This window comes from Syzygium oleosum, unplaced genomic scaffold, assembly GCF_021117445.2.
Source record: "Syzygium oleosum isolate NSW1041296 unplaced genomic scaffold, Sole_v2.1 Sole_v2.01, whole genome shotgun sequence".
In the NCBI taxonomy this organism is placed as follows: Eukaryota; Viridiplantae; Streptophyta; class Magnoliopsida; order Myrtales; family Myrtaceae; genus Syzygium; species Syzygium oleosum.
In genome coordinates, this window is record NW_026607485.1 from 23,912,081 (window position 1) to 23,923,978 (window position 11,898).

General features: G+C 44.7%; 2 protein-coding genes across 2 annotated transcripts; one reads left to right on the forward strand and one right to left on the reverse strand.

Moving 5' to 3' along the window:
* Nucleotides 1–1,631: 1,631 nt before the first annotated feature.
* On the reverse strand, nt 1,632–3,636 carry LOC130140106 (uncharacterized). The gene is made up of 3 exons (XM_056318636.1): nt 3,470–3,636; nt 3,052–3,351; nt 1,632–2,246 (listed from the first exon to the last, which is right to left on the reverse strand). The coding sequence occupies exons 1-3, from the start codon at nt 3,515–3,517 to the stop codon at nt 2,109–2,111; spliced, it is 486 nt and encodes a 161-aa protein (XP_056174611.1). The 5' UTR covers nt 3,518–3,636; the 3' UTR covers nt 1,632–2,108.
* Nucleotides 3,637–3,683: 47 nt separating this feature from the next.
* Nucleotides 3,684–11,039, forward strand: LOC130137352 (uncharacterized). The gene is made up of 5 exons (XM_056308174.1): nt 3,684–3,703; nt 3,844–3,949; nt 4,312–4,845; nt 8,978–9,062; nt 10,906–11,039. Exons 1-5 carry the CDS (start codon nt 3,684–3,686, stop codon nt 11,004–11,006), a joined length of 846 nt encoding a protein of 281 aa, XP_056164149.1. The 3' UTR covers nt 11,007–11,039.
* Nucleotides 11,040–11,898: the final 859 nt, after the last annotated feature.

The window sequence follows — 11,898 nt, forward strand, 5'->3', positions numbered from 1 at the left end:
AAGTCAATGTTTGAAATACATAAGTGAAAGACTGAAATGAACTCAAACATAAAACAGCATAGTATAGCCCAACAACTACTCAACAGCCCAACTACTCATCCATAGCCTCAATGAAGGCAACTCTCATTTCGTGAAGACATGTTAAGAAGCCCTCTCTCCAAGAGGCATTAATGACAGCATGTTTCATAACTTTGATGTAAAGAATCTTGTCCAGGTCATGCATGGCATTTAAGATGGCACCCACGGCTGCTATAGAGTAGGGGTCCACAAGTGTTGAGGACTGTGAGATGACGGAGGCACTTGATGTTGGAACCATCTTAACTTTGAGCATCTTTTGAATAGCTTTGCAGGTCGCATCAAATGAATGTGAACTGCTCTTTCTCCTCATCTTGGCATTTGGAGTCCTATCCAACCTATGGCTTCTTGGAGGTGTGCTCGCCGGCCCATTAAATTGTTCCACATCAGCTTGGGTTTCGAAAAACTGTTCTAATTCGCTTAAGTTGACATGAACATCATTGTCACCACCACCACCACTGTCACCTATACCCTCTGACGACGCCATGCCTTTTGCATTTCCTATTGCAAACTCCCTAGTGGCGTATGTATCCCCAAACACAACACAAAGCTGTGAATACAAAGAAAATCCGTCCTTCTTGAACTGGGCCCATTCAGTATTAGCCTGCGCCATTTTTAAAATAATGTCAGGCAGTACTCAACATTTTATAAATTTGAAATTTGAGATTACAATAATAAGACGACATGAGTAAGTAACATCACCTTGATGTGATTTGCCCAGACAGTTTCATCGTCCACGACAATCCTTTTGCTGTCATTGTCCCATCCAAATCCCGTTGTTGAAAGCAGCTTCTTGAAACTACCATATTATCTCTTCAGTTTATGTGTCTTGTTCTTGAATTGTGGTAAACTAAAGTGAAGTCTTGTTTGTTTTTTAAATTCTCCGTCAATGTTAATCCACCCTACTCTGTTGTAGGTACATGATGTGCGATTTCCCTTTTTTACCGGCAAAAGGACACTATAAGTGCCATAACTTGTGTACGGCGCTCACTTTGGTGCCATAACTTTTTTTCGGATCACTTTGGTGCCAAGTCGGAGGAAAAACGATCACTTAAGTGTCGTAACTTTTTTTTGGATCACTTCAGTGCTAAAATTTTTGAAAAACGATCACTTAAGTGCTAAAATTTTTGAAAAACGATCATTTAAGTGTTAAAATTTTTGAAAAACGATCACTTAAGTGCCAATCTCCGGCGAGCCACGTCAGCTTCAGAAATTAATAAAAAAAAATGCCACGTCAGATTTCCGGTGAAAAATTGTGTACGGCACCGGAGTTGGCACTTAAGTGATCGTTTTTCAAAAATTTTAGCACTAAAGTGATCCAAAAAAAAGTTATGGCACTAAAGTGAGCGCCGTACACAAGTTATGGCACTTGTAGTGTTCTTTTGCCCTTTTTTACCTCATCTACCATCAGACTTACAAACAATTTCAGGAGCAAATGCTGGTAATGGCAATTCAACAAACAAAGAAGAATTAAACAGAGGAGCACATCTACAAAAAAGAATATAAATTGTACCTGAGCAGAGAATTTCACACCCCACCACTTCCCAAACACAACGAGATGGAAAAAGAAACATACAAAAAGTGGGGTTGTTATTCCTTTATAAAAATGCAATCTTTGCAGGCCATAATAACATGATATACAGACAATAAGTAAAGGTGTTAATGCCATAAACCACAGCAAGCACAATGTCAAAGCCCAACGTCAAAGCCCAACAGGCATATATAGCCCAAAAATGCAATCTTTGAGAATTAGAAAATGCAATTCCAGAAATATGCTTAAGAACACAAAATGGCAGGTGATAGCCAACATGCCTTCCTTATCCACTACTTTCTGAGATTACATTTATCAATCATCACTCAACCAATCAATTATTAACACACACTAGTTAATTCAAAGTGACTATAAGAAGTATAACTAACGCAAATTTCTGAAAGTGTCTACTTCCACCTAGCTTCCAGTCGGATGTATAATGATGACCTATCGAAATCTTGCTTGTCATGTGCAAGCTCTATAAAATTTGCCTCTAAAACTCCTAAAATGTATGAAAAGAATTTGGTAAATAATAAATATTCCAACAACAAAAATTTGATGAAAACATATAGACGATAAGCACAATACCGACAACACCGTATCCTTTTGAAGACCCATCACTGGTAACTTTCCAGAAAGGCTGAAGAATATAAAGAAACTCAGTTAATGCAGTGACCATAAGGACCAACTCACAATGAAATTAAAACGAATTAATCATCTTCCCTAATTATGCGACCACATTTTTTTGAAGTCAGAATAGAAGACTCATGAGATTTTTAGTGTTAAAGTTTTTGAAAATGTTTAGTTACTTTCGTAACAATGGATGAGATTCACCAACAACATATTCTATACTAACTTAGCAATGTGTCTTTTGGCAACTTCAGGTGAGACAAATTGAAGATTCTTATGATACTATGTGCAAGCCCAGACCCAAAGGAGATACACAAGATAATTTCCACGCTAGAGTATGGAGCCAAAGCAAAATGTATTGTTCGTGGTCCACATATGCCAGCCAAGGACAATTTCCAAGCAAGTCTTTGATAGTTTGTTCTGATCAAAAGAACAACTAAAAGCATCATATAAGTATGTTAAAGAGGAAGAAAAAAGAGGCTAATGGGGTAGAACATAATTCCACCAAAAACAAATTCGGCATTTCTCTCTAGCGATTCATCGAGCAGGTAGTGTACGTTTCAAATACAAGCTTCAGTTTCACGTTTAATGCAATTCTTGCCTCAAACAATGTATATTAACTTATAAATCATCGCAATCATTCACAGGTCGGTCTCAGATTCACAATATAAACGGCGGATGGAACTCGACATCTAAGCTTCAGTGAAGTAGGTAAAATAAGGTAGAAAATAGAGTGGCTTACCTGAATCTGATGGTCGCAGAACTACGAATTAGCGACTAGTAACGGTGGTTCGAACGAGATTAGCGATGATCACCTTCGACTTCTTTGAAATCGCTCCCCTACTCTCTCTCGCTCTTGCTCCTTTTTTCTTTCTTCTATGCTTTAAACAAAATGACCGCTCCCCAGAAGAAGTTCTTCCCCACAAAATCAAAGTTGGAGGCACAGGTGGAGGCGCGAGCGTAAGCGGGGCGGAGGTGAGGGCGGAGCGCCGGAGTCCTTCTCGCCCTAGTAGAGAGATAGAGAAGGGAGAGAGAAAACTGTGGCAGATGTGGTCTCTATAGCGGAGGCGTCCACGTAGCACAGGCGCTCGCTGGGTGGAGCGCAGGAGCTCGACCTAGCAGAGAGACGAAGAAGAATGCGATATTTGGTGAGATCTCAGAAGGGCGGAGGCTGGGCGCAGCGCGGGAGTCATTCTCACCCTAGCAGAGCGACAGAGAAGGGGGAGAGAGAACTGTGGCAGATTTGGTCTCTGTAGCGGAGGCGCAGGCAGAGGCGTCCATGGAGCACGGGCGCTCGCCGGGCGGAGCGCAGGAGCCCAACCTAGCAGAGAGACGGAGAAGAAATTTGGTAAGATCTCAGAATGTGTTATGAAGGGCACGAAGAAGAGAGAAAAGAAGGAAATCTCATTCTGGAAGAGAGAAGCTAGCCTCTATTTTTTAGGCCAAAATGCATTCTGGAATCAAAAAGTAATTCTGGAGCAAAAAAAAATACATTTTTACCACACGCATTTTTGTTTCAGAATGCAAAAATTCCTCCAAAATGCATTTCGAAATTTTTTTAACAAACGTATTTTTATTTCGGAATGCATTCTGAAGCAGGATTTCAGTCTGCTTCAGAATGCATTTCATGTGCACCCTGATAAGCTTAAGCTGCAGCTGCAGCTGCAACTGCAACGGCGTCTTCCTCACCTTTTTACAGTCGAAAGCGTTTCCGTACTCCTCCTTCACCCCGTAAAAAACTTGCACGGCGAGGAGGTCCCCTGGGGAGAGCCACCACCACCCCGACCTTGCGGAGAAAATATTAGGTGGTCCCGGACCGCCAAGTCAGCGTGGTCCCCAACCACTCACGAGGCGCCACGTGGTTCACGTGGCGCGGGTGGGACCGGCGGGCCGGGACCCTTTTTTACCCAAAAAAAATTAAACTTTTCTCCCTTTTAGCCTGCACTCCTCCTCTGCACGCTAAAACCTACGCCCCCTGTCTTTTCCAGTCTCTCCCTTCTCTCTCTCTTCATTAATGGCGGCCTCACCTTCCTTCTCTCTCCTTCTCTATCTCCTCGGCGCTCCTCTCTTCTCAGACGAAAGCCCACATTCTCTTTCTGTTATTTCAAAAATCTCTTCTGCCCAATAACGATTCGCCCGCCCCCTCGCCCGCCGGTCCCGACCTCCGCCGTTACCTCCGCCCGCCCGCCCAAGAGCAACCCGCCCGCAGGTCCCGACCTCCGCCTTCGCCTCCTCCCGCCCGCCCAAGAGCAACCCGCCCGCGGGTCCCAACCTCCGCCGTCGCCTTCTCCCGCCCAAGAGAAGCTGGGTCCCGAGCTCTGATCGCCGTCACCTCCGCCGCCAAACCTAGCTCGGTGCTCCTCCCCAACGGCCGTGGATGGGGGAGTGGTGGTGGTCTCTTCTCCGTCGATTTCGTCGACCTCTGCTGTAAGTCCAAGCGGGCCAGGCGTCGGCTCGGCGTCTCCCGCTCCAGGGGCCGACCGCGCCTCCTCTCCGCCAGCAAGCCCGCGCCGCCTTCCTCGGTAAAGGCCGTGCTCCATCTCGAGTGGGCCGGCCATTCGTCGTCCCCCCGCGGCGAGCCGCCTCGTCAGTTCGGGGACAAGCTTCAGGTGACGTCCGTGTCTCTCGGCTTCCCTTCGAGCGTCTTGTTTGTCGCGTGCAGTCTTGTTTTTTTTTTTCCTTCGTATTCGTGCTTTTGTTGCGGAAGTGGTGCTTGGAGGGATAAGAGTGATCGGGAGCTTGTGAAGGTGGTAAAGGACGTCACCTTGGAAATGGAAGTGTGAGTGGATACACTAGGAGAGTTTGTTTCCAGTGTTCCTATTTTATCGGAGATGGATGCTCAGTAAGATTCAGAGCTAGAGCAGTTTCAGAATAGTTGGTAGTGAAGGTTTGGAAGAGGATCAGGGCTGACTGTGGTCTTCATTTCTTTCTCTCTTTTTTTTTTAGCATCGAACGGTTTGGGTCAGTGGTAATAATTTTGGATCTTGAAAATCTCGTTTGGAATCTTGGATTGTGGAGTTTCTGCAGACCTACTTCGGATAATTATGAGCCTTCTCTGGGTTGCTGCTTAAATTGCAGTGTTTAGTTGATGTAGAGAATAACCAGTGTTCGTCATGGGTTACAAACGAGTGCACTGTCCCCTGGTCCTTTTAGATGAACAAATGGGATGAAATAGCTGGCGTGCCTTGATATGCTTTCACTTCTTTTTCTTGAAGTAGTTAATGAGGAACCATTTAGGAGTTAGAATTGTGACGTTGCTGCTGGTTTCATATGTTCTTCTAAAATGTACTACACGGGACTGATCACCTGTGGCTTATACATCATTCTAAGTCAGGAAGTTAATGTTCATTTTGAGTATGGAAGAGTGCATATACCCGTGAATGATCATCAGTGATGCCAAAAATTTCTAGATGAAGGCACCTTTATTTCTTGCTTCAAGTGTGAGCATGGCTATTTGAGGTTAGACTTAGTATTTTTGCTTCCAAGTGTGAGCATTGATTGCACAATTTCATGTAATTACCATGGAAGTTAGTGTTTGATGTGGTGGATGTGCCTTTTCCCTCCACAGTTATTGTCACGCCCCGAATCCCAACGGGCTCGCGACACCCCTTCCACGGTCGTATTGAACGCGACGTCCCAGGACACGTCGCCGACCCAAACGAACTACGCAAGCGGAAGCGAAATAAAACAACCCGGACAATAAAATATGACGAAGGGATAGCACAAAACAATAATTCCAAATACACAACATCAAAACGGAGTAGTGGTTTGGATATCCTACTTCACTATACAAAAGAGGGGCACACAAAAATATGGGGCAACTTGACCCGTCCTCCACTCCCGAGATACCCCGGTGGCGTCTCCAATCAATCACTGTCGCAGATCTGAAAATGGTTATATAATAACCGTGAGAACGAGTCTCAATAAGCAACCCCCTATACCCCACATAGGCCAATGCGTACCCAGACAAGTCGTACATGCAATCTACCCCATAACATATAAAATAAAATCGCATCCTTATACTTACCTCACCATCGAACCCATGCTAACACTGCACGTTAGTCATAACATGGTAATGCAGTAATAGTAACTAAATAGCACATCGCAATTGCTCAAACGCCAACCACACTTGCACGCAATTCATCTTACTAATTCGACCACACATTCAACTAGCCAATTCAGTCACACTCAACCAGCCATTTCAATCACACTCAAATCGCATACGTGGCCGAACATCTTTCTCACGACCCGCGCCACTGCGCCTCAGGTCCATTCTCACTGCCCGCGCCACTGCGCCTCAGGCCCATCTGGCACACCGGCCAGTCATGCTTTCACACGGACCGCCGTCAACACGTCCCAAGTCCGTAGCCCTCCGATCAATCCGGGCTCAATTCTAATGACCGACGTAAACACGTCCCGGTCCAACACACCTTTAACGGGCCACCGTCAACACATCTCAAGCCCACATCCATTTGGCACACCGGCCATTCATGCCTTCACACGGACCGCCGTCAACACGTCCCAAGTCCGTAGCCCTCCGATCAATCCGGGCTTAAAATCGACAGGCATGCACACGCCATTCAATTCAATCAATTTCACGCCAATTGCATCAAATGATCCATATTCACAATTCGCCACGTCAATCCACAAACCCGACGTTCAAGTCGGCCACGTACGATCACCCAAATCATGCACATTATTTTATCCAATCCAATTAGCACAATTATATCATAATATAATTAAATTAAAACACGCCCTAGCCGTTCTAAACCCGAGACAAGTCTATAAAATACCCAAAGTACTAGGTAGGGTTTAGGAAGTCACTTACTTGGTTTTGGCCAGGTGAAAATCGGCTCGGGCCTAAAATGGCCAGGGTGAATAGTGCCGAACTAGGCGCGGGCGCTGGGCCAATCGGCGCGCTACGACCGGCCAACGCGGGCACGGTGGCCGATCGGCGTGCCTGGGCGCGCGGGCGCGGTGGCCGTGCGGCGTGCCGGGGGCGCACGGGCGATCGGACGGGCGACGCGCCCGGGTTGGACGGGCGACGCGCCGGGTTGGACGGCAAGACGCCGGCACGACGGGCGAGCGGGCGCATGGCCCGATCGTGCGGGCAACGGGGGCCAGCCACTTGGGCAAGCCCGGCACGTCCCGGGCCTGGCTGGCCGGCAAAGTGACTGACGCGGCGGCAAAGAAGCGGCGGCGATGGAGCGGCACGGCGCGGCGACGGCAGCGGGCAGCTGCGACGGCGACGCAGCGGCGAACGGCGGAAAGCTAAGGGGAAGAAGAAGAAGGTGGCTGAGGCGGGTGGCGCGACTGGGGGGCGTTCGGCGGCGGTGACGGCAACGCTCAGGCGTCGGGGCGGTGCTGGGGAGTTGGCCGGACGACTGGACGGCGGCTGGGACTCGCCGGACGCGGAGGCAAGCGGCGGCGAGCCGAGCTCGCGCGCTCGGGAGGGGAGGAAGGCAGCGTCGGGCAGAGCTGCCGGGCGACGCGGCGGCGCGACGATGGCGCGAGGAGGACGGCGGCTGGTGGAGTGGCGTCGGGCGGAGGCGGAGGGCGGTCGAGCGGCGGTCGGCGAGCTCGGGCAGAAGCAAAGCAGACCAGTCGGCCAAGGAGGAAGAAGGAAGGAGAAAAAGAAAGGAGAGAGAAGAAGAGAGAGGAGAGAGAGGTCTGACAGGAGGGGGAAAAATTTGCACGTGAAGGGACACTTGCGTGGGGGCCAACGTGCGCGGCAGAGGGGGAGGAGAGAGAGAAAGAGAGAGAGAGGAAAAGTCAAATCGCAATAATCGCGATCCAATGGCCCACGATCGAACTCGAAAACGATCTAACGGTCCACAAAAATCCTAATTAATAATATAGGAAAAAGGGACAAGAGAAAATAACTCAAAACACACTACGAGGGAGGTATACTAGTCCAAATCCGCACCCGGTCAAAAATTCACTTTTCACATATCCCGGGTAATCTCGAGGCTAGTCACAATAATATCGACACCGTCCAATTAAATTCGTCCCGGAACTCCGAGAAATTCGACACCAAAGTTTGGGCTCTAAATAACGGTCAAATTCGATCGAGTGCGATTCTAGCGAAATCTCTAATTTAAAAATAATAACCGAGAGTGATCAGTTCCCGGGCGAGATTTTACTATAAGCACACCGACGAATTACACGTTTTATAAATCCCAAAAATGGGCCGAAATTCGGAATGTCACAGTTATTGTAAATATCTTCAGACAAGAAGGTATTGAGGTGCTTGGATGGAGGCCTGTCCCTGTAGACTCATCCATAGTTGGTTTCTATGCAAAAGAAACCATGCCTGACATACAGCACGTATTTGTGAGAGTTGTAAAAGAAGACAGTGTTGATGACATTGAATTAGAACTATACATTTGCCGGAAATTGATTGAAAAGGCCGCAAGTATGGAAAACTGGGGAAATGAGCCCTATGTTTGTTCTCTCTCGAATCAAACGCTAGTTTACAAGGGAATGCTTCGGTCAGAAGTTCTTGGTTTATTTTACTTGGATCTTAAGAATGATCTGTATGCATCATCTTTCGCTATATACCACAGAAGGTATAGTACAAGCGCAAGCCCCAGGTGGCCTCTTGCTCAGCCAATGAGGTTTCTTGGTCATAATGGAGAAATCAACACCATACAGGTTATCTACTGCTTCCATTTTGTACTATGCTGTTTTCATGTTGCGGACTTCATAAATGTCTCTAAGCTAGTCCAAACGTGTGTGCAGGGCAACTTGAATCGGATGCAATCTTGTGAAAACTCATTAAAGTCCCCTGTTTGGCATGGTCGTGAGAATGAAATCCGTCCTTTTGGTTATCCCAAAGCGTCAGACTCTGCAAACCTTGATAGTGCAGCAGATTTACGTGTCATCTTTCTCGTGGTTCATCATAGTTTATTTTTGTTTTTCGAACCTTCACTATCTTCATGCTTATACACTTTCATTAGTCATCATCTTATCTTTCACTTTATTAGCTATGAAACTTGTTGGATAATTAAGAAAGAAATTGAAAATGTGATTTTCTTTTTATATAAAGGAGTGTGTAACTTAGGTCAATCGGTTGCTTTTTGTCAGTGCTTTTTTGGATGCTACTAAGTGCGTAACTTTTCTGTTAATGTGTAGAATGTTCCATACACTAAGTCTTTTTGTGTGGTCATCTAATGTGGCATATATAACTACGTGTTCCTCTCTTTATTGCTGCATATTGATGCGGTTGAGTTTAATTTGACAGCGAAACCTAGACACAACTCTCCTGCAATGATAATGGCAATGTATCCAAAAGCTTATGCTGTTGGGCACACAAACTAGAAATGTATATCTACTACAAATTATGACCCAAAAAAAAAAAATCTAGTGCAATTTGTTTGCTATATGATGTGGTTATCGAAGCATGTTGATATCAAGTGAGCTTGTCTGTCTTCTTAAGATATATTTCCAGATAAAATTTATTATTGTACATTTTTTGAAGCTTTGTGCATTTGTGGTTGGTTAGTTTAGAAACCTTTCACATCTTTTCAAATTTTGAGCTTAAGATTAATAAATTAAGTCTTAAATAAAATTTGAAATTAGTATATGCAAGCCTACAGGCCAATACTTAAATAGGGCCAATATTTAAAAATTGTTGTTCTGTGTCTTTGGTGGTTTTGGTATCTTAACCTCCTTAGTCCTGTCTCTCTTCCATGATTGCGAGATTCGTTTGCTGGACTGATGTTTACCACCTTTGCTGAATTACAAAGCTCAATGGGGAACACGATAGGAGAGCGTTACGATCACTTCTAATGATCGATAAAGCAAGACCCTAAATTATGCATTATCTGTTGTAAAAGTTCCCCATGTTTTCTGTGCATCTTTATTTCTTTCATACTTTTGCCTGTTTTTATCTATGATTGAAACCAATGGATGATCAATCTACTGTTTCAGTCTGTTAGTTTCCTTCATGAATCCTCATTCTCTTTGTTGGTTCAGTTATTGATAAGAAGTGGCCGAGCTCCTGAGGAGTCTCTAATGATTCTTGTTCCAGAAGTATACAAGAACCATCCTACTTTATCGATCAAATACCCTGAGGTACTTCACTTACAGTTCTTTTCACACCTAGTGCTTATTTGGATGTGCTGTTGGTCAATCAAATTTTCCACCAAGATCATTGTCAAATGTTCTCTTAGGTTTTGCAAAGGAATTTTCCAGTGTCACTAGATTGTTTCTCCATTCCTGAAGATTGATCATCTAAAATGTGCCAATGCTAGAGTACATTTCCAAACAAAATCTATCATAGCCAAATTGATTCTTTCACGATGGGAAATGGCTTTGTAATCATTATATGTCATACTTTTTCACTTTATGTAATTAGAAACTAATAGGTAAGTAAGCCAGGTTAGCAATGAGGAATTTATTAATTGGAGGCAGGGACGACTAAATCATATAAATGTATTCTTACAAGAACACGCTGAAGAACTTTTTTGAGAATTGTTCCGGCAGTTGCTTACTGGCAATTTGGTCATTAAATCCTACATAATGAGAAGCTTTTAGTGATAAGATAGACTGTTGAATGCATGACCTAAATATTTGTCTCTGTGACGTGCGAATGCATCACAAAAATCAGAGTTTTTGTCGGGAGCTCTGTGATTTTCCTTTGACTTGAAGCACCTATCGTTTGACAGGCTTTACTCCTCACTTTGAGCAGATATCTTATAAAATCAGACCTGTTGCTTGTCTTGTAATGGGCTTTGCTTATGTTTGGTCTTTGTCTCAAGGTGGTTGACTTTTATGAGTATTACAAGGGTCAGATGGAGGCTTGGGAACTCAACCTTATTTGAGGTAGATTTACTAGACATGCCAAGACTGATGGGCAATGACAGAAGCTTCAGAAAATGCAGGCTTTTCGAAGAGTGGTTTGATGCGGATAATATCGGTTTTCCTGTTTTTCGACGTTGTATAATTATTCTTTTGGTTGGGCTTAATTGTTGGTGGTTCCCCAAATATGTAATGCTCACATACTTTTGATAGATTTACCATTTCGATATTGTGAATGAATGTGCTGTCGAGATCTTCGATTCATATTAACTTTGTGGAGTAGGTCTGCAAAAAATGCTTCGATCTTTGTCTTCGGTATAATCCCACAATCGGGTTCTTCAGTTTCAGATTGTGGATCTATTCAGTATTCAGACTTGGTGACGTTGGTTGTAGCCTGTCTTGATGTAATATTTGGGTATTTTTGTTTAAAAAAAAAGGTCGAAAAGTCAAAAGCCACTACGGTGGCTCGGTTAAGTTAAAAGGAGACTGAGAGCTCCTTGCCGAGAACAGAACCAGAAAAGGGAAGAGGAAAAAAGGGAAAGGAGAAGAGAAGGGAAAAGAGGTTTTGCGCCAGATGAATCTCGCTTAGCCGATTCGACTTCGTATTTCAACGCTTAGTAAGCACTTGCGCTCTTTGTTCATCCAATCGGAGAAGTTTTCAGATTTAGGGTATAAATTCAGAATTTTGGGAAATTTTTCGCTGCGAAGTTCGATTTTTGAGTTGTTGAGCTGCGCATTTTTATAGAATTGGTAGTTTAGGGTGTCGTGGAGCCGTGAGATTTTACGGATCTTGATTTGGACCTACCGTTTACCCGAAACGAATTTTTAAAGTTTTCCGCGCGAAGTGAACAGTGCACGTG